We start from the raw sequence: 23,394 nt of genomic DNA on the forward strand, positions 1-23,394 counted from the left end.
CACGTCTCCCGTGGGGGCTACGGGTAGGGAACGGCTGCGTTGGAGGAGCAGACCCAACGGGTCTGCACTTGGTCTAGTCACTTATAAAAGCATCATAAATTATATATATTTTTTAAAAAAAAACACAATACATGAGTTAAAAATCCAGATTAAAAGAATGATTAATGTCCTACAACGAGACAACGATACCAGTGTCTCCACAGCTGGGGTTCGTAGCATGTAGTGCTAACCCTTATGTTTGACATAAGACATGTGGCGTGGAAACAGGCACTTCGGCCCACTGAGACTGTACCAACCTGCGATCCCTGCACACTAACACTAACCTACACATATTAGGGACAATTTTCTATTTTACCAAGGCAATTAACCTGCAATCCTGTGTGTCTTTGGAAACCAGAGCTCCTGGGGAAAACCCACGCAGGTCACGGGGAGAACGTACAGACTCCGTACATACAGTACAAGCACCCGTAGTCAGGGTGGAACCCGGATGTCTGTCACTGTAAGGCAGCAACTCTACCGCTGCGACGTCATGCTAACTATGGCAAACTGCTGGATTATCCCTCTGTCCAATTTCCTGAAAATATGTATCCAGGAATACCATCAATACGATCAAAATCTGAATTCTGAATAATAAAAGTTCTGCTTCAACTTGATGGCTCCTTGGCGGTCGGTGCCGGCTCTGATCCATACTGTACCTTTTCATGCCTCTAGATTCCCTCTCCCCTGAATCTCAGTCTGAAGAAGGGTCTCGACCTGAAAAGTCACCCAATCCTTTTCTCCAAAGATGCTGCCTGACCTGCTGAGTTACTCCAGCATTTTGTGCCTAACTTCTACTTCAGCAGGTTTAGTTCTATTTCTGAATGATGACTTTAGTTGAAATTAATTTGCAGCAATCGTTTGTAGTCCTGTATCGTGATAACTTAATTATATTGAACTTACCAGCACTCGGAGGGGCTTTCTCACTGCATCACCCACAAATAAACCGTGAACTGATGCCTTGACTTCAATCATTATTTCCCCAATTGTCAATGGGATTATAACATAAGGCACCACAGCAGTTGATTTCCCAGGAATGTTGACTGTTGTAGTGTATCGTTCTGTTAGTTTTGCATGGCTGCACAAGTTCTCATTGTAAGGAAATTGCACACGAACCTGGAAGTTAAAGCGTAATTAAATTGCGATAGAAGAAAATTCCTCTACGAGGAAACAAATTCCAAATAAGCTCTGAAATACATAGACTTTGGGGCATTGGTTTTGTCATTTTGCACTGTTATTGTTTAGATGATAAGATACAGTATGGAAACAGGCTACTTGGGCCCACCGAGTCCGTGCCGACCAGCGATCACCTTGTACACTAGCATTACCCTACACACTAGGGACAATTTACAATTTTTACCAAAGCCAATTAACCGACAAACCTGGACGTCTTTGGAGTGTGGGAGGAAACAGGAGCACCCGGGGAAAACCAATGCCGCCGTAGGGAGAATGTACAAATTCCGTAGAGACAGCACCTGTAGTCAGGATCCAGGATGTCATGGACAGAGTGTGCTGCCTCCCTGGTGCCAGGATCCAGGATGTCACGGACAGAGTACAGAAAATCCTCAAGGGCAAAGGTGAACAGCCGGAAGTGGTAGTGCATGTCGGCACAAATTATGTCGGAAAGAAGCGTGACTTTAGAGAGCTCAGAAAAATGCTGAAAAGCAGGGCCTCCAGGGTGGTTATCTCCGGTTTGCTTCCAGTTCCTCGTGCTGGTGAGAGCAGGAACAGGGAGATACAGGACCTGAATGTGTGGCTGAGGAACTGGAGCAGGGGGCAGGGATTTAGATTCTTAAACCACTGGGATTTGTTTTGGAGTAAGGGGGAACTGTACAAAAGGGACGGATTGCACCTTAACAGGTGGGGGACAAGCATTCTGGCAGGCAGGTTTGCCACTGCTACACGGGTGGTTTTAAGCTTAATAAGGGTGGGTGGGGGTGTCAAATGGGATAGTCGAGGACGGAGTTAAAGGGAAAGAGAGTAAAGGGATAGTTAATGACCCCAGAATTAACTGGAAAGAAAGCTCAGAAAGGGATAGGAGAGTATGGCCAAGTGTAATAGGGATCGATGTGAAAGGTTAGATGCGTAAGGAATTAAAAGTATTGTATATGAATGCGCAAAGTATAAGAAGTAAAGTAGATGAGCTTGAGGCTCAGTTAGAGGTTGGTAGATATTGTATTGTGGGGATTACTGAGACTTGGCTGCAGGAGGATCGGGCCTGGGAACTTAATATTCAGGATTATACATCTATAGAAAGGACAGGAGGTGGGCAGAGGAGGGGGGGTGGGGGGGGGGTAGCTCTGCTGGTGAGGGATTTAATTCAGTCCCTTGCGAAGGAAGACATAGGGACTGACGAGGTAGAGTCACTGTGGATTGAGTTGAGGAATTGTAAAGGCAAGAAGACACTAATTGGTGTTATCTACAGACCCCCAAATAGTAGCCCGGATGTAGGGTGTAAGTTGCAGCAGGAGTTAAAACTGGCATGTAACAAAGGTAATGCCACTGTGGTGATGGGGGATTTCAATATGCAGGTAGACTGGGAAAATCAGGTTGGTTCAGGACCCCAAGAAAGAGAGTTTATAGAATGCCTCCGAGATGGATTCTTAGAGCAGCTTGTAATGGAGCCGACCAGAGAAAAGGCAATTCTGGATTTAGTGTAGTCCAAGGAACCAGATTTGATAAGAGAACTAGAGGTAAAGGAACTGCTTGGAGATAGTGATCATAATATGATTAGTTTTAATCTGCAATTTGAGAAGGAGAAGGTTAAATCAGAAGTGTCAGTGATGCAGTTGAACAAAGGGGACTATGAAGGCATGAGAGGGGAGCTGGCCAAGGTAGACTGGAAAGGGATCCTAGCAGGAATGACGGTGGAACAGCAATGGCAGGAATTTCTGGGGATAATCCGAAAACACAGGATCATTTCATTCCAAAAAGGAAGAAAGATTCTAAGGGGAGTAGGAGGCAACTGTGGCTGACAAGAGAAGTTAGGGATAGAATAAAACTAAAAAAAAAGATGTATAACACAGCAAAGAGTAGCCGGAAAACAGAGGATTGGAAAACTTTCATAGGACAACAGAAGGAAACAAAACGGGCAATACGGGTTGAAAATATGAAGTACGAAGGGAAGCTGGCCTGGAATATAAAGGACAGTAAAAGCTTCTTTAGATATGTTAAGGGAAAAAGAATAGCAAAGTCAAATGTGTCCCTTGAAGGCAGACATGGGTGAAATTATTATGGGGAACAAGGAAATGGCAGAAGAGTTGAACAGGTACTTCGGATCTGTCTTCACTAAAGAAGACACAAAACAATCTCCCGGAAGTACTGGGGGACAGAGGATCTAAGGGGGTAGAGGAACTGAAATAAATTTTCATTAGGCAAGAAATAGTATTGGGTAGACTAATGGGACTGAAGGATGATAAATCCCCTGGGCCTGATGGTCTGCATCCCAGGGTCCTCAGGGAGGTGGTTTTAGAAATATTGGACGCATTGGTGATCATTTTCCAATGTTCAATAGATTCAGGATCAGTTCCTGTGGATTGGAGGTTAGCTAATGTTATCCCACGTTTCAAGAAAGGAGCGAGAGAAAAAACGGGGAATTACAGACCAGTTAGCCTGACTTTGGTGGTGGGAAAGACGCTGGAGTCAATTATTAAAGAGGTAATAATGGGGCATTTGGATAGCAGTAAAAGGATTACTCCAAGTCAGCATGGATTTATGAAAGGGAAATCATGCTTGACTAATCTTCTGGAATTTTTTGAGGATGTGACAAGTAAAATGGATGAAGGGGAGCCAGTGGATGTAGTGTATCTAGACTTTCAGAAAGCCTTTGATAAGGTCCCGCATGGGAGACTGGTGACTAAAATTAGAGCACATGGTATTGGGGGTAGGGTGTTGACATGGATAGAAAATTGGTTGGCAGACAGGAAGCAAAGAGTAGGAGTGATCGGGTCCTTTTCAGAATGGCAGGCAGTGGCGAGTGGAGTGCCGCAAGGCTCGGTGTTGGGGCCGCAACTGTTTACCATATATATTAATGATTTGGAAGAGGGAATTAGGAGCAACTCTAGAAAGTTTGCGTGTGACACAAAGTTGGGAGGCAGTGTGAACTGTGAAGAGGATGTTAGGAGGTTGCAGGGTGACCTGGACAGGTTGAGTGAGTGGGCAGATGCGTGGCAGATGCAGTATAATATAGATTTGTGTGAGGTGATCCACTTTGGCGGCAAAAACAAGGGGGCAGATTATTATCTCAATGGGGTTAGGTTAGGTAAGGGGGAGGTACAGCGAGACCTGGGCGTCCTTGTACACTAGTCACTGAAAGTTAGCGTGCAGGTACAGCAGGCAGTGAAGAAAGCTAATGGAATATTGGCCTTCATAACAAGAGGATTTCAGTATAGGAGTAAAGAGGTTCTTCTGCAGTTGTACAGGGCTCTGGTAAGACCACATCTGGAGTATTGTGTACAGTTTTGGTCTCCAATAGTTTCCAATAGTGGGAGAGTCTAGGACTAGAGGTCATAGCCTCAATAATAAAGGATGTCCCTTTAGGAAGGAGATGAGGAGGAGTTTCTTTAGTCAGAGGGTGGTAAATCAGTGGGATTCTTTGCCACAGAAGGATGTGGAGGCCAAGTCAATGGATAATTAGGCAGATATAGATGGATTCTTGATTAGTACGGGTGTCAATGGTTATGGGGAGAAGGCAGGAGATTGGGGCTTGGGGGATAGGTAGATCAGCCATGATTGAGTGGCGGAATAGACTTGATGGACCGAATGGCCTGATTCTGCTCTTATCACTATTCTCCTGCCCTCTTCCCATAACTCCTGACACCCGTACTAATCAAGAATATATCTGTCTCTGCCTTAAAAATATCCATTGACTTGGCCTCCACAGCTTTCTGAGGCAATGAATTCCACACATTCACCATCCGCAGACTAAATTACCAATTTTCCAGTTACACTTCTGTGATTGAACTTGGCCAATTATTACTAATGTAAATTCAATTAAGTTCTGGAACATCCAATTGTACAACTCCAGTACACACATGGCAAAAAACACATCAGGCCTGACCAAACTGTGATGCCCCTAATTCGTTGCAGGAGTTTCATCAATTACCCTGAGCTTAAAAATGTTTGGATATTCAAGTCTTTTACTTATTACGTAACGAAGCCAAATTACATTGCCAAACTTACCTTCATTCCATTTTCGAAATTATTGTTGACGACCGCTCTAATTTCCACTTGTTCGTTTAAGACAGTCGAGTATGGAAGTTGAAGGTCGATGAAAAAGTCTTTCATTACAATGACTTCATATGGTTCAGCAACACACAGTCCTGCATGAAGAACAAAGCTTGGTATGATTTGTGGTATGGCGGCACAGGCGGTATGGTGGCGCAGCAGTAGAGCTACTGCCTTACAGCGCCAAAGACATCGGTTCGATCCTAACTACAGCTGCTTGTATGTATGGAGTTTGTGCGTTCTCCCATGACTTTTCTCCAAGATCTTCGGTTTCTTCCCACACTCCAAAGACATACAGGTTTGTAGGTTGGTCTGAAGAAGGGTTTCGGCCCGAAACGTCGCCTATTTCCTTCGCTCCATAGATGCTGCTGCACCCGCTGAGTTTCCCCAGCAATTTTGTGTACCTTCAGGTTTGTAGGTTAATTGGTTTGGTGTAAATGGAAACAAATTGTCCCTAATGTGTACACAAAATTGCTGGGGAAACTCAGCGGGTGCAGCAGCATCTATGGAGCGAAGGAAATAGGCGACGTTTCGGGCCGAAACCCTTCTTCAGACTGATGGGGGATGGGGGGGGGAGAAGGAAGGAAAAGGGGAGGAGGAGGAGGAGCCCGAGGGCGGGCGGATGGGAGGGTGGGAGGAGACAGCTAGAGGGTTAAGGAAGGGGAGGAGACAGCAAAGGCTAGCAAAATTGGGAGAATTCAATGTTAATGCCATCCGGACGCAAGGTCCCCAGACGGAATATGAGGTGCTGTTCCTCCAATTTCCGCTGTTGCTCACTCTGGCAATGGAGGAGACCCAGGACAGAGTGTAGGGTAGTGCTGATGTACAGGGATCGCTGGTTGGTGCGGACTCGGTGGGCCGAAGGGCCTGTTTCCGCGCTGTATCTCTAAACTAAAGTAAATTAAACATAGCTGAACGTCAAAAGAGATAGCCCAAATATTTTCGTAAAAGACTTATCCACTGATGTTATATTTCACGGAGAAACCAATTTACTTCCAAAGCTGAAAAAGAGGGTAAATTTCATTTGCTTCATAATTTATCCTGGTGTTTTAGTTAGTTTAGTTAGTCACGTGTACCAAGATACAGTAAAAAGATTTTGTTGCGTGCTAACTAGTGAGCAGACAATACATGACCCATCCACAGTGTACAGCCACTGGTATAAATGCGATAAAATGAATAATGTTTAGTGCAAGATAAAGTCCAGTAAAGTCCAATTAAAGGCAGCTTGAGGTAGATGGTAGGTCAGGATCGCTCTCTAATTGTTGATAGAATGGCTCAGTTGCCTGATAACAGTTTTGAATAGTGACTGTCATATTTCCATAAATAGGTAAGCTTTTAATTTGACCAATCTACTGCAAATCACACCTAATTTATTGTAGTAAGCGTAAAAATTGTGGTGTTGTCATATTAAGCAAATCATCATTCACATTATTTTACAGTTTCTTTTTCAAATTTGGGATGGTGACTATTCCTAATCAACTCCAGCGTTTCCAAATGCATGAATATATTCTTGAGAGTCCTCTCCGGTAACTTTCTGACCTCAGATGTCATGCATACTGGTCTATAGTTCTCATTTTTTACCTTTGCAACCCTTCATATGTAGAGGAACAACATTAACAACTCTCATCCAGCATCTCACCAGACCTTCAAACTATATTTAATCAATCTTGCACTCACCAGTATACCCTTGATTCTGCATCTATACACTGTGGACGGCTTGGTTGTAATTTCCCAGACTTGATAGCATGCAACAAAAAGCTTTTAATTGTACCTGTGATAATACATGTGACAATAGTAACCTAAATTAAACTGTGTCTAACAACGATTAATATATCTCAGCCAGGACTCCTGCTTCATTCCCAGAGCTATAGCGGCTCTGAACCGGCCCTGCTGAGTGCCCCCCACCCCCATGGACTGTCTCCCTCGGATGGTCACGTCGCACAGACACATCTGCACTTTAGTCTGTTTGAACTGTTTTGACTATTTACTGTTGTAATGTGTTTAAGAAGGAACTGCAGATGCTGGAAAATCGAAGGTACACAAAAAAGCTGTAGAAACTCAGCGGGTGCAGCAGCATCTATGGAGCGAAGGAAAAAGGCAACGTTTCGGGCCGAAACCCTTCTGTTCTTTTTACAAACCATGTTCTCGGGATATCTAAATCTGAATGTTATTAGTTATTTAAGTTATGACATCGGATGGAAGCTGCATACCAAATCTCGTTGTGCTTATGTGCAATGACAATAAAATATATTATTATTATTATTATTAATATTTCAAATGACAAATAAATTGTATTGTGTATTGTGTATTCTCTAGGTTCCCAGTGTCCTTGGACATGTCTGATCAGTACCATGAGATTTACATATCTTCGTACATCTTAGGATATCCAGCACGAGTTTTATTTTAATACAGAGTCTCCACTAAAGAACTCCATTACATTTTCCATGTCGCCTGGTCTTTTGCTTTTTCCCACCGTAAAACAGAGGATAAATATTTAATAGACACCTTGCCCATCTCCTGCAGCTCCAGACATAGATGAACACTTTCGTTTCTGAGGGGTCCTGCCCTATCCCCAGTTACCCAATTTTCCTGAGTATATCTATTGATATACTTGTTGTTTGGGCGGCTGGGTGGCCCAGCAGTAGCGTTACTGCCTTACTGCGCCAGAGACCTGGTTCGATCCTGACGATGGGTGTGCGAGGTCTGTATGTTCTCCCTTTGTCTGTGTGGTGTTTTTCCGGGATCTCCGGTTTCCTCCCACACATCAAACATACAGTGTTTGTAAGGTAACTGGCTTGGTATAATTTGTAAATTGTCCCTAGTTTGTTAGATAGGCACGGACTCGGTGGGCCGAAGGGCCTGTTTTGGCGCTGTTTCGCTGTAAACTAAACTAAACTAAATTCCTCCTCAACTATTCCTCCCCATGGCATCCCAAAGCATAATTTTCTCTTTTATTCATAATGCTTGCGTCCAGCATTTTAAGTTTCCATTTCAGATTTTCAGCTTCTGGGATGGTGTATTTTTGTATAATTTGAGCTTGTGTTTTATAGATCTTCTCCGCTTCTAGTCTGCTCTCTCTACTGGCACAGTAGATTGTCAACTACCACCACGCTCTCGTTAAATTAAATTGCCGGAGACAAATTTCTCCTGGGTTTGATTTTATTTTTGTTCCATCTCCACGTTCATTATTTCCAGGTATGAAAAGAAAGAAAATACTCACAGTTAAAGTCTTATTTACAAAGACTTACTTAAGTTAAGTCTTACTCAAACTATATTCAGTTCTGGGCACCATGTTATAAGAAAGATGTTGTCAAGCTGGAAAGGGTACAGAGAAGATTTATGAGGATGTCACCAGGTCTGAGCTCTAGGGAGAGGTTGAGTAGGCTGGGTCTCTATTCCTTGGAGTGCAGGAGAATGAGCGGTGATCTTATAGAGGTGTATAAAATCATGAGAGGAATAGATCAGGTCTTGTCCAGAGTTGGGGAATCGAGGACCGGAGGACGTAGGTTTAAGGTGAAGGGAAAATGATTAAATAGGAATCTGAGGGGTAACTTTTTCACACAAAGGTTGGTGGGTGTATGGAACGAGCTGCCAGAGGAGGTTGTTGAGGCTGGGACAATCCCAACATGTAAGAAACACTTAGAGTCAAGTCCAGTCAAGAGAGTTAATTGTCATGTGTCCCAGATAGGACAATGAAATTCTTGCTTGCTGCAGCACAACAGAATATTGTAAGCATAAATACAGAACAGTTCAGTTCAATATACACATAAATAAACAGATAAAGTGCGATAGGCTGTTACAGTTCAGAGTCTGTTTATTGGCGAGTTTAATAGGCTGATGGCTGTGGGGAAGAGCTGTTCCTGAACCTGGATGTACCAAATTTCAGGCTCCTGTACATTCTGCCTGATAGTAGTGGAGAGATGAGTGTGTGGCCAGGATGGTGTGGGTCCTTGATGATGTTGGCTGGCTTTTTGAGGTAGCGACTGCGATAGATCCCTTCGATGGTGGGGAGGTCAGACCCGATGATGGACTGGGCAGTGTTTACAACTTTCTGCATCCTTTTCCGCTCCTCCTGGATAGGATCTGAGAGGTAACTTTTTCACACAAACGGTGGTGGGTGTATGGAACAAGCTTCCAGAGGAGGTAGTTGAGGCTGGGACTATTCAACATTTAAGAAACAGTTAGACTGGTACATGGATCGGACAAATTTGGATGGATATGGGCCAAACGCAGGCAGGTGGGACTAGCAGAGCTGGGACATGTTGGCCGGTATGGGCAATAGGGCCAAAGGGCCTCCAGGACACTGACTCTGTGACTCTTACCTGTTGGTGCTCCTTTAAAATGTAGTTATTGATTTTAACATTTGTATAATCCATAAAAATCTTGCCTTTTGTTGGAGACAAACTAACAGCTTGTATTTCCCAAGTGGTGATACGATCTTTAAGGGAAACATGTAGCTCCATTGTTGTATGGCTGTTTAAGAAGAAAAATATGTATTAAACTAATTTTGACATATACAGTCAATCCGGTACCCAGACGTGGCACCGACAGACAAGAAGCCGAAGCAAAGAAGTCGAAGCCAAAGAACCAAATGGAAATAAGGCCGAAACGCCAACAAACCAAAAGAGTCCAAAGACGATACGCCTACTAACCGAAAGGATGGGACGCCTAAATGCCAACCAACCGAAAGGGCTGAACGCGTAAAAATCCAACAGACCGAAAAGCTGCGTCGCCTAAAAGCAAACTTACCGAATGGCCGCTGTCGAAACGCCACCTACCAGCTGGGTCACTGTGTGACAGCGGTCTCACCGGCTGGGTCACTGTGTGACAGCGGTCTCGCCGGCTGGGTCACTGTGTGACAGCAGTCTCACCTGCTCTGCCACTGTGTGACATCAGCCTCACCGGGCAGCATCTCTGGAGAGAAGGAATGGGTAGCGTTTCGGGTCAAGACCTTTCAGACGCACTCTGAAGAAGGGTCTCGGCACGAAACGTCACCCATTCCTTCTCTCCAGAGATGCTGCCTGTTTTGTGCGTGGGAGCTTGGGTGCGTTCCGCAAACACCGAGACGGTAATAAATAAAACGTCTGTCCCCGCGGCCGGAGAGATGGGGGCGTGGGGTTCATTTTCCTACACAAGCCATAGGTGACTGGGCAATCTGAAACCAAGCACCAAGTTGAAAGCGGCCGAAGGTGCGCATCCCTCGGGACAGCCCCCACTCTCCCACTGCCACCCTCCGCGGGCTGCGGGTCAGGTGGAGCGGAAGTTTGGGACAATGTTGAAGCCATCACGGTGATGTGATGGACGCGGGAGTCTGGACCAATCTCTGACAAGTCCCGCCCCACGGCAACGTCATGTCCGTTGTTGGACGTTTCTGTTGAGCGGCAGTCGGTCCTTTGGCTTGTAGGCGACGCTGCCTTTCGGGTAGGTGGCGTTTCGACAGAGCGGCCATTCGGTAAGTTTGCTTTTAGGCTATGCAGCTTTTCGGTTCATTGGCTTTTAGGCATCCCACCCTTTCGGTTAGTAGGCGTTTCGTCTTCGTTTCCATTCGGTTCTTTGGCTTCGACTCCTTTGCTTCGGCCTCTCGTCCGTATGCGCCACGTCCGCACACGAGTCAATCCATTGCTCTTTGCTGTTAACCACAAATACTTGTGAAAATATTACATGATAACTTAATGATTACAACAGTAGGATACCAAATAATCTCCAATTTCTGCAGGTCACTAGCTGTAACTTTTCCATATTTAATTATCAGATGCATTAATGAGTAATCAAGACATGAACAATCTTCATTACCAGGAACCATCTATAGTTTAATCATAACACACTGTATGACGGTCAGTGACATTTAAAAATTGGGTATGCTATGCAGTATAGTTTAGTTTAGTTTAGTTTAGAGATATAGTGTAGACGCAGGCCATTCGGCCCACAGAGTCCATGCCTACCAGCAATCACCGTACACTAACATGATCCTACACACATTAGGGACTTTGTATAATTATACCAAGCCAATCCTACAAAGCTTTGGAGTGTGGGAGGAAACCGGAGCTCCCATAGAAAATCCACACAGGTCACAGGCAGAACATACAAACTCAGTACATACAAGTACCCGTAGTCAGGATTGAACTGGCACTGTAAGGCAGCAACTCTACTGCTGCACCACCAAGCCACCAATGATTTTTTGATATGAAAAGAATCTTTTGTTGAAAAGCAGCTCAATTATTGGCCCTAGAAACCCGTTTTACCAAACAGCCCACAGACATGGCAAAGAAAATTATTGGACAATTGGCATGGGAGTTAATTTTTCAATGAATCTCCTTTTCAGAATACGTTTAGGCCCTTCTGTCCTAGGCCTCCTCCATTGTCAGAGTGAGGCTAAACACAAATTAGAGGAACACCATGTCATATTTCGCTTGAGCAGCTAACAGCCCAGTGGTATGAATATTGATTTCTCTAAAATCTACATTCCCTCTCTCTCCATCCCTCCCCCACCCAAGTCGCACCAGTTTCTTGTTCTCACCTAGCAAACAGCTAACAATGGCCTGTTTTCTTTATCAATGTTACGTTTTTCCATATCTTTCATTCATTGCTCTATATCTCTCTACATCATCGTCGATATCTCTCCCGTGACTTTCAGCCTGAAGAAGGGTCTTAACCCGAAACGTCACCCATTCCTTCTCTCCAGAGATGCTGCCTGTCCCGCTGAGTTACTTCAGCATTCTGTGGGTTTTTTCAGCTTAAACCAGCATTTGCAGTTCCTTCCTACACATAATTTTACAAAGGTCCCATGGTGATTTCCTGACTTAATGTAACATCGTTGGACCTTGCAAAGGGCAAAACAACTCCCGGGTGTCAAAAATTGCAAATGTAATTATTTGAATGGAATTCTAGTCAAAAGCTGAGAAAGAAAAACGTTACTTGCATGCAACCTTTGAATGAAATTTGTACCAAAAGAACGTTATTGAAGTATGCGGTTTAGACATTACATGTTCATTGGAAGATTTCAGAATAAATACCCATTTTCATCCTGGGTTGATGGAAGAGTATTAGTCATCCATAGCCAGCTTTCTGGGAATTGTGTCCTTGATGTTAGGTCTTCATAATCATAGTACTCATCATCATTATCAGCCCCTAAGGGTAAAGAGTAAATTATGGATTTAAATATTATTTAAACTTGGAGATTAGTACGGGTGTCGGGGGTTATGGGGAGAAGACAGAAGAATGGGATTGGGAGGAGGAGAGAGATCTGCCATGATTGAATGGCAGAGTGGACTTGAGGGGCCGAATGACCTAATTCTGTTCCTGTCACTTGTGAACATGAACTTATGAGATAAAGAATTGAACATGCAAAACTATTAATTTACATTTTCTGCTCAGCGTAGGAACACAATGCACTAAAATACACAGTTGCCTACTAAGTTATACTTGAGCTTCTGAAGATAATTTAGCATTTCCCAGGTCTATAGGCAACACTTATGTTTTATCAGTAGTGTGGATGGGAACATATACATATGATACCGACAACATCATCCCAAGTCCCTGCAAACGTCACAATATAAGATCAGCAACAATGCTATCCAAATGGTACTAGAATCCTGTAACACTGGCCTGGAGGGGAACAGCAGGTAGACAACGATGGCATGGTTGTGCAATCAAGACTCAAGAGTATTGTGTTGTTATACTAGACAATAGTATGGGTCTGCTCCCCCAACGCAATATTCCACCACTCACGCATAGCCCCCAACGCAACCCATTCCTGCAACGCAATATTCCACCACTCACGCATAGCCCCCAACTGCGCAGACACGGCTCATTTCTCATCATCCCACAGCACTCCATCCTCCTTCTCTTCACCCTCCTTCTTCAATCCCTAGAGAGGGAGGAGGGTAGAGAGGAAGAGGGAGGGGGATAGAGAGGGAGAGGGAGGGGGATATACAGGGAGGGGGAGGGGGAGGGGTAGAGAGGGAGAGGAGGGGAGTAGAGAGGGAAGGTACAGGGAGGGGGCAGAGAGGGAGAGGAGCAGAGAGGGAGCTGGTAAAGAGAGAGGGAGTGGGGTAGAGGGAGATGGAGAGGCGTAGAGTGGGGGGAGGGAGGATAGAGAGAGAGCGTAAGGGAGGGAGAGGTAGGGGTAGAGAGGGAGGAGGGTAGAGAGGGTGGTAGTGAGGTTAGAAAGGGAGGGGGTAGAGGGGAAGGGTGGGTACAGAGGGAAGGGATGAGAGATGGAGTGTAGACGCGACAACTACCCTCCCTACCCCCTCCTCTCCCTCAATCCCACCCACCCTCACTCCTCACCTCCCCAGGATCTTTCCCCTCTCCTCCTCCCCTCCCCCAATCCCGCCTTCGCCTCTCGCTCCCTCTCCTTTCCCCTCCACCGTTGCTGCTCCATCTCCTTGATGGCTGCGGAGAACCCCAGCCGGGGTAGAAGCCCAGGTTGGAAAAAGCGGAACGTTAATTTAAATGCAGCCCTCCCCCTGATGTCACTGGAAGCTGGTGGCCGCCCACTCCTATTTGTGACGTCACTCGGTGGGTTGAAGGACGTTTGCTGTTTAAAAACGTTGTTTTGGCTATTTTCAAAACGCTATAACTTGTGAAATATAGCATGAAATGTGAAGTGAAGCAGTTTATTTTATCGACGGGGTTAACGTAATTAATAATATGTGAAAAGTTCTGCGCTAGTACGTGGTGTTTTGACGAAGGTAGAAAGACAAATACACACACACACACGCATAGATGCACACACACATATACATACATACAAGATGAGACTTTTATAGGTATACTAGACCAAGGGGGACCCGTTAGGTCCCGTCCCCTGAATGCATGGGGGGGGGAGAGCCCAGAAGGGGGGCGGAGAGAGAGCTCGGGGGGGGTGGGGGGGGGGGGGGGGTGGGCGGAGAGAGAGCCTGGTGGGGGGGAGAGGAGAGAGAGCCGGGGAGGGGATGAAAGCGAGCCCGGGGGGGGCAGCCTGGGGGGAGACAGAGCCCAGGCGGGAGACAGAGCCCGTGAGGAGAGAGAGCACAGGGAGAGAGAGAGAGAAGAGAGAGAGTGAGAGAGAGAGAGCTCTAGTACAAGGCCCGATTTCTTCGTTCTTCACTCGCTGCGTGTGCCGCAGTCTGAAAAGTGAGCGGACTGGTTCACAAATGTCCGTTGAGAATGTTCTGGAAAGATGAGCCGGGAGTCACAGCGCGTGGAATACAGTGAAGCAGAGCCATTGTGACGTCTCCATCTCGTTTATTTTCAAAGATTTATGAACATTTTCATACATAACTCAAGAAATAAAGCTCAAAATGTTCAGGTCAGCCAATTTTTTACATCACCACATAAATCTCTACAGGAATATGTCCAAAATCAACCTTCAGGGCATCGTTTTTTCACGCAGCACACGCACGCACGCACATCCAAGATCAGAGTTTTATAAGGCAAGGCAAGGCAAGGCAACTTTATTTATATAGCACATTTCATACACGAGGCAGACTCAAAGTGCTTCACATAAAAACATGTCATACAATAAATGAAATAATAAAATGAAATAAAATAGAAGAACTAAAAGAAAAGAAAAAACAAAATTAAAAATGCATTATAAAAAGTGCAAAAGTTAAAAGTGCAATGTAGTTAAGATTTAGCTGAAAGCTAAAGTAAACATAAAAGTTTTCAGTCTTGTTTTAAAAGTGGTCAAAGTTGAGGCAAGTCTTAAATCTTCAGGAAGTTTATTCCAGCTATTTGTTGCATAGTAACTAAATCCTGCTTTCCCATGTTTTGTATGTACTCTGGGAATCACTAGCAGATTGGTTTCAGAAGATCTTAGCGGTCTAGAAGGCTTATATAGTGGAAGCATGTCAGTGATATACTTTGGCCCTAAACCATGTAGTGATTTATAGGTGAGCAGCAGGATTTTAAAATCAATTCTCTGACATACAGGGAGCCAATGTAAGGATTTAAGAATTGGTGTAATATGCTCAAATTTTTTGGTCTTTGTTAGAACTCTAGCAACAGCGTTCTGAACAAGCTGTAGCTGCCTGACAGTTTATAAGTACAGTGATAGATAGATTCTCAGATACCAGACAGAACAATGAAATTCTTTCTTGCAGCAGCACAAGTAAAAATGTTAATAACACAATAAACTAGAAAAGAAAGTTCAGTGTGTATATATACTTACATACTCACAAATATACATATATACAGATTAGGGTCCAGATAAGTATTAAATCTTCTCTGGACCCTTTCCAGCTTGACAATATCTTTCCTATAACATGGTGTCCAAAACTGAACATAAAACTCTAAATGTGTTCTCTCCATCATTTTACATAAATGCAACATGACCACCCAACGTTTGTCCTCAATACTCTGACTGATGAAGGCCAATGTACTCAAAGCCTTTGTGTCAAAAAAATCAATGTGCCAAAAGCCGAAACTAAATTAAAAAGCCGCCATAAAAAAAATGTTTGCAACAGAACCACTTCTGTACTTAATACTCTGACTGACGAAGGCCAATGTGGCTAAAAAAAAGCCTTTGTGCCAAAAGCCAATGTACCAAAAGCCTAAACTATACTAAAAAGTTGCCATTAATAAAAAAATCCTGGCAAATGTGATTTTTATTAGTGAATTATTTGTTAAATCAAAAATACATACCCTCCGCCTGCCTTGCCACACGACGCTTGCGTTGATTTTGTTGTTTACATTTTAGCTCTGCAACACATTTTTAAGACAGTAATGTATGAATGTTAATTTGTAACCCTGTTGCTTCATGAGTGTCCAGTAGTACTGAATTGTTCAACACAAGGCCATGCATTAAATCTACACGGTTTTCATATAGTCCACAGAACATCAACAGCTCCAGACAAATAGTTTGGCAGTTTACTAACAGAAGAGGGATCAGAGATGATGGGGAGGTAAAGCTGGCTATTATCAAAGTATATGGAGGCTTATTTTCAGATCACATTGCTGAGCAAGCAGCAGCTGATAGATCAGAAATGGGGCCAAAAAAAACGATCTTTGGGAGATTCCATACATGATAATTACAGAGCATTGCATTCAAACAGTACATAGAAACATAGAAACATAGAAACATAGAAATTAGGTGCAGGAGTAGGCCATTCGGCCCTTCGAGCCTGCACCGCCATTCAATATGATCATGGCTGATCATCCAACTCAGTATCCCGTACCTGCCTTCTCTCCATACCCTCTGATCCCCTTAGCCACCAGGGCCACATCTAACTCCCTCTTAAATATAGCCAATGAACTGGCCTCGACTACCCTCTGTGGCAGAGAGTTCCAGAGATTCACCACTCTCTGTGTGAAAAAAGTTCTTCTCATCTCGGTTTTAAAGGATGTCCCCCTTATCCTTAAGCTGTGACCCCTTGTCCTGGACTTCCCCAACATCGGGAGCAATCTGGGTCTTCTGATAGATAGTCATAGAGTCACACATAGTGGAAACAGGCCCTTTGGCCCAAATTTGCCACATGTCCCATCTACACTCGTCCCACCTGCCTGTGTTTGGCCCATATACCTCTAAAGCTGTCCTGGATACATGATCGACCCACGATCTTTAAACAAGGTTTATTGTCACATCTACCAATTAAGGTACAGTGAAATATGAGTTACCAATTAGCCACAATAAAAAATTTTAAATGGTACGAGAATACCGTTCACTTTAGAAAATGTTAATTCAAAACAAATTTCATCCATAAACCAGTACCTGTTCTTCTTTCAGTCTTGAGGTCAGTGCTTGTTACGAAGGCTAATCCAGCATCTGAGAAAACACCAAAGACATCACTGCCACTTCCAGGTGTGCAGCCAATATCATTTTTCTCCACCACACTCCAGATCTGTATAGAACACAAACACATAATGCATGTTAACCAGGCTGAAAGTGTGATGCTGAATTACTCTAAAATCAGTTAGCAAGTTACGAGTTATGCGGAAATACCACAGTCAAAAGCACTTCCTTTCAAGGTGGCAATGCACCCAAAACAGCGTTGATAAGAGACCTTTATGGTGCGATAGTGTTAAGGTGCAGGGATCACTGGTCGGCGAGAACTGAACCTGTTTCCGCGCTGTATCTCTGAACGAAACTAAACTAAACTAAACCGACATGTTATTGACCCAGCAAGTTAATGACCTAGCTTGTGCTAAGAAAGTACACCCAAGAGTACAAACATTACCAAAAGCCTACAAAATTTAAAACGGTTGAATTAAATTAAGTTGGACTAAAAAAGTTATCATTATGAAAGGGGACCATAAAATCTATTAGATTATCACGTCAAAGATAGAAGAACATAGGAAAGGTGCAGAAGTAGACCATAGGCCTTCAAGCATGTTCTGACTTTTCTCAAGATTATGGCTGATTTCCTCCTTCACAATCCCCATATCTTTTAGTTTAGTTTAGTTTAGATATACAGAGCGGAAACAGGCCATTCGACCTGCCGAATCCACACTGACCAGCAATCCCCGCACATAACACTATCCTACACTGGTGTACATTTGTACCAACACAACACACCTGTACTTCTTTGGAGTGTGAGAGAAAACCAACGTTCTTGGAGAAAACCCACACAGGTCACGGGTAGAAAGTATAAACCGTATAGACAAGCACCCATTACCAGGATCGAACCCGGGTCTCTGGCACTGTAATGCCCCTGTCCCACTTAGGAAACCTGAATGGAAACCTCTGGAGACTTTGCGCCCCACCCAAGGTTTCCATGCGGTTCCTGGAGGTTGCAGGTGGTTGCCGGAGGTTGCAGGTAGTGGAAGCAGGTAGGGAGACTGACAAAATCCTCTGGGAACTGAACGGAAACCTTGGGTGGGGCGCAAAGTCTCCAGAGGTTTCCGTTCAGGTTTCCTAAGTGGGACAGGGGCATTAGGCAGCAACTCTACTGCAGTGCCACCATGCCACCCTAATGTTCAGAATGTTTGAATGAACACAGACACCAGAGCACCAAAAGGTTCACCTCTATATGTCCAGAAAATGTCTTCATTCTGTCTGTATATTTAGTAATTAAATCAATTAATTGTAAACTGGATTCTTTAAATATATATATTTGGAAGCTGTCATACCAATAACTAAGCATTTTCCTGCTATAACTGTCAGAGGTCTGTGGTAAATATTTTCGAAAAAATTGATCGTTTTTCTGAAACACAATTTCTTAAAAAGCTATTTCCAAACACGCTGCAATATTAGTTGTCTATCAGTTCAGCACAAGTCCTGTCTTTCGGCCCACAGTGTTTGTGCCAAACATGATGCCAAGACCAACTCTTATCTGCCTGCATGTAAACCATATCCCTCCAGTCCCTGTATATGTCAACAAATTGCCCATTTCTTACCTTACTTTGTGTTATTTTATTTTTCTTACTCAGTGCAAATACTGCTTTATCCACAGCAACGATTACAACCTTTGCTCCAGGATCTCCTGTCAGTTTCAATGTTAACGCTTGTCCGGGATAAAATGTTCTCCTCAAGTTGTTTGGGTTTGCAGCAGAAAGCTTCAACTGGGAAGAAATGTGTTAAGTATTTAAACATTTTTTTAAAATTCATGAGTGGTAGGAGCAGAATTAAGCCATTCGGCCCATCATAGAAACATAGAAATTAGGTGCAGGAGTAGGCCATTCGGCCCTTCGAGCCTGCACCGCCATTCAATATGATCATGGCTGATCATCCAACTCAGTATCCCGTACCTGCCTTCTCTCCATACTCTCTGATCCCCCTAGCCACAAGGGCCACATCTAACTCCCTCTTAAATATAGCCTATGAACTGGCCTCGACTACCCTCTGTGGCAGAGAGTTCCAGAGATTCACCACTCTCGGTGTGAAAAAAGTTCTTCTCATCTCGGTTTTAAAGGATTTCCCCCTTATCCTTAAGCTGTGACCCCTTGTCCTGGACTTCCCCAACATCGGGAGCAATCTTCCTGCATCTAGCCTGTCCAACCCCTTAAGAATTTTGTAAGTTTCTATAAGATCCCCTCTCAATCTCCTAAATTCTAGAGAGTATAAACCAAGTCTATCCAGTCTTTCTTCATAAGACAGTCCTGACATCCCAGGAATCAGTCTGGTGAACCTTCTCTGCACTCCCTCTATGGCAATAATGTCCTTCCTCAGATTTGGAGACCAAAACTGTACGCAATACTCCAGGTGTGGTCTCACCAAGACCCTGTACAACTGCAGTAGAACCTCCCTGCTCCTATACTCATCTACTCTGACGTTCAATCATGGCTGATCTATTCTCCCTCTCAGCCCCATTCTCCTGCCTTCTCCCCAAAACCCTTAACACCCTTACGAATTACTGTGAGAATTTATCAATCTCCACATTAAAAATATCCATTGGCCTCGACAGCCTTCTATGGCAATGAATTCCACAGGTTCAACACTTTATATTTTGAAATATTCGTACAGAATCAGTCAGCGTTAATGCCAATAACATTTTTTCAGGGCGGATTGTTTTATGAACAATAATTCTGATATTAACAAGTGACAGAGCAGTGGAGCAGTACTGGAATTGCTGGTCTTACAGCACCAGAGACCTGGGTATGATCCTGTCTTGAATGCTGTCTGTATGGAATTATATAATCTCCCTGTGATCGTGTGGGTTTCGTCTCAAATTCCGAAGATGTACAGATTTGTAGGTTAATTGGCTTCTGTAATTTGTCCCCCAAGTGTGTAGAGGATAGATCTAGGTGTACAGTTGATCAGTGATCAGCATTGACCCAGAGGGCCTATTTTCACACTGTGTCACGTAACTGAGAGTATTGAATTCAGAGTACTTTGTTGCAAGACCATCTTGCAAAAAGCTTAATTTCTGAGTGTCAGTGACTTTCCTGAACTTCAGTGGAGAAAGCTTTTTGGTTGAACAGTGTTTTCTCTCAGATCTGTCCCATTAATCATATCATTGATGCCATACAACAATAGGGTGAATGCCCATTCTGCAAGTATCTCACAATGCCACCAACAATTGACATGGATTTTATCCATTACATGGATAGGACAGGCTTGGAGGGATGTGGACCAAACGCGGGCAGGTGGGACTAGTGTAGCTGGGACATGTTGGCCAGTGTGGGCAAGTAGGGTCGAAGGGCCTGTTCCCACACTGTATCACTCTGACTATGACAATTCTCAAATTCCCTAGGAGCTCACAGAAAAGGGCAGAATTTAATCAGGCTGAGCAAGAATACTAATTTCAGATCATTGCTTTGATTTGTATCTATGGACGCTATTTTTTCCAATATGGGTTGGGAAGAGAGCAGATGGGGGATGTGCTGATCCATTTTCTCTTCATTGCATGCAATTGGAAAAGTCCACAACAGAATGAAAAATCTCACAGGCACAAAAAGCTCAGGTCAGGCAGCATCTCTGGAGGAAAGGAATAGATGATGTTTCGGGTCGAGACCTTCAGACTGCTAAGAAGGGTCTCGACCCGAAACGTCACCCAGTCTGGGTGCCTGAAATGAAGGAGAACGGAAAGCTTTTCACTGTACCTCAGTACACATGGCAATAGACTAAACGGAACTGAAACTGGGACTTGGGGGGGTGGGGGGAGGTTGGGGGAGGGGGTGTTGATTTCACGTACTGTGGCAGATAGTAGATATGACTGTTTGGTGAACTTCTGTAGCTTTGTCGGCACCAAAGCATGGCGACACTTGAGTAGAAACATAGGAAATAGGTGCAGGAGTAGGCCATTCGGCCCTTCGAGCCAACACTGCCATTCAATTTGATAATTGCTGATCATCCAAAATTAGTACCCCGTGCCTGCTTCTCCCCATATCCCTTGATTCCGTTAGCCCTAAGAGCTATATGTAACTCTGGAAAACATCCAGCGAATTGGCCTCCACTGCCTCATGTGGCAGGGAATTCCACAGATTCACAACTCTCTGGGTATACTGGCTAGGTGAGGCCTGCCAAATTATTTTGCCAGGTTGTTTGCAAAATGAAGCATTTCATTGTACATGTGCCAATAGCATAAAGTATCATTGCATCGTTGAATGACTGACCTGCAAGATTACATAGATAGTGAAAAACAAAAGACCTTTAGTTATTAGTGTTCAAGAAGGAACTGCAGATGCTGGAAGGTCGAAGGTACACAAAAATGCTGGAGAAACTCAGCGGGTGCAGCAGCATCTATGGAGCGAAGGAAATAGGCGACGTTTCGGGCCGAAACGTCGCCTATTTCCTTCGCTCCATAGATGATGCTGCACCCACTGAGTTTCTCCAGCATTTGTGTGTACCTTTAGTTATTATATAGGCAGTGTTGGCGCAGAAAAAGTCAATGTGGCAGCTTGAGGTACACGTGGTTTGCACAGTCTCTTGTGACAAAGTTTTCCATTCCAAAATTTACACGATCTCAACCCCACACTACACAGTGTGGAAACAGCCAATTCGGTCCACCAAGTCTGCGTCGACCAGCGACACTAGCACCATTTTACATCCTAGGAACAATTTACAATTTTACCGAAGCCAATTAACCGATAAACCTGCACATTTTTGTAGTGTGGGTGGAGATCGGAGCACCCGCAGAAATCCCACGCTGAGAATGAACAAACTCCCTACAGACAGCACCTAGAGTCAGGATTGAACCTGGGTTTCTGGTGCTGTAATGGGCCTGTCCCACTTAGGCTATTTTTGGGTGACTGCCGGCGACTGTCATAGTCATAGCAGGTCGCTGAAAAACCTTCGAAATTTTTTTGGAAATAGAATCATTACTTTAACAACAAAAATAAACAAAGTCAGCATCAGTGACAACCTACGTTAACCTGGCAACAACTACGACAGCACCTACGTCAGGAGAAGTCAAGCTACGCTTGGCATCAATCCCACTGTCTTTTTAAAAAATATTTTATTTCATTAGAAGTAAGTACAATCATATGGCACCAAAGTGCCTAATATATATTTTCATAATACATTTTATGTACAGCTTCTTTTTTTTTTTGTTATAATAAAGAAAAAGAAGAATAAGAAAAAGAAATTAGATAGTAAAGGATAGAAAAACGTGAGATATATAGTGTGTGAAGCAGGAGAAAAAAGAAGAATGAGTGAAGAAAGTTGAAGAAAAGTAAATAGGAAAAAGAGAATAAGACATAAAGAAAAGAAGTAAGGAGATCATTGTTTATAATCTAGACCATCCCTCGTCCAGTCCTGAAACAGTTAGTTTTTACAATTGTGTTGCACCATATGATTCCAAAAAAACGACAAATGGAGACCAATCCCACAGTCTCTGAAAATCTTTCAACATGTTGAAAATCCTGAGGAGACTTCTCACGACCATACAAGCGACACCATGCGACCATGTGGCGACAGCCTAGTCGCCTGTAGTCGACTAAAAAAAATCACCTAAATGGGACAGGTCCATATGGTAGCAATTTTACCCCTGTGCCACAGTGCCGCATTATTCTCCATTATGTTCCTGAGACTCTGAGCTTAGAATGTCAATATATTAACCATCTACAACCCTCCCTGTCACAGGCTTAATTCCAGAGAAGATAAGTACACTTACTGTTCCGATGCATGTGTCCTCCACATCAATCCACACAGAATCAGCAACAAGTTCCACATGTCTCCCAATGACAACGTAGTAATAAACTAACAGTCTGAATGATGGGAATAAATTTGAGTTGATTGGAAATTGCATAGCCACCACGTTTTGATTTTTCATTCTCAGCTGTCTTCCAACTTTCACAATCTTCCCTTTGTTAATGAACTAGCGAAAGAAAGTAGAAATAAATTAATTAAGAAACGTAGACATTTCTAGAACAAATGACTGTGAAGACATGGATGGCAAATTTGCTTCGGATGAAGGCACAGAAAAGGAATAGAGGCATGTTGTGTTTTGGGCTGCTTGATTTACATGCTATGAGAATAACACACATGCCTAATTACTACCAAAGTTTAACTTACTCACACACCTGTGCATCAACGCTGCCCACCCAACCTGACAGAGCTTGAGAGGATGAGATTTTTGCAGAGGACCTCAAAAGAAGTGTAAAATGTATGAAGTTGATTGGATTACTGCAAAAGCATTGTAAATAATGTAAATAATGTTGTGAAATAGTTACCCTGCAGTTTATTGATTGGCCAAAATGTTAAGCCCTGGCAGGTTTGTTTGAGTTCCAGGGTAAATGTTGCATTATACAGTTAAGTTAGCTTCCTTCCAG

General features: G+C 43.7%; 1 protein-coding gene across 1 annotated transcript in view; it reads right to left on the bottom strand.

The window, feature by feature from the left end:
* Window positions 1–23,394, bottom strand: part of LOC116991848 (complement C3-like) — a 109,629-nt gene that overhangs the window by 50,994 nt on the left and 35,241 nt on the right. The window contains exons 13-19 of the mRNA XM_033050825.1: window positions 22,737–22,940; window positions 18,580–18,744; window positions 16,955–17,084; window positions 12,276–12,390; window positions 9,650–9,735; window positions 5,218–5,357; window positions 940–1,152 (exon numbers count right to left, since the gene is read on the bottom strand). Of these exons, the coding sequence (XP_032906716.1) occupies window positions 940–1,152; window positions 5,218–5,357; window positions 9,650–9,735; window positions 12,276–12,390; window positions 16,955–17,084; window positions 18,580–18,744; window positions 22,737–22,940 (1,053 nt within the window). The remainder of the gene's footprint in view (window positions 1–939; window positions 1,153–5,217; window positions 5,358–9,649; window positions 9,736–12,275; window positions 12,391–16,954; window positions 17,085–18,579; window positions 18,745–22,736; window positions 22,941–23,394) is intronic.

Source organism: Amblyraja radiata, chromosome 35 (assembly GCF_010909765.2).
Source record: "Amblyraja radiata isolate CabotCenter1 chromosome 35, sAmbRad1.1.pri, whole genome shotgun sequence".
NCBI lineage: Eukaryota > Metazoa > Chordata > Chondrichthyes > Rajiformes > Rajidae > Amblyraja > Amblyraja radiata.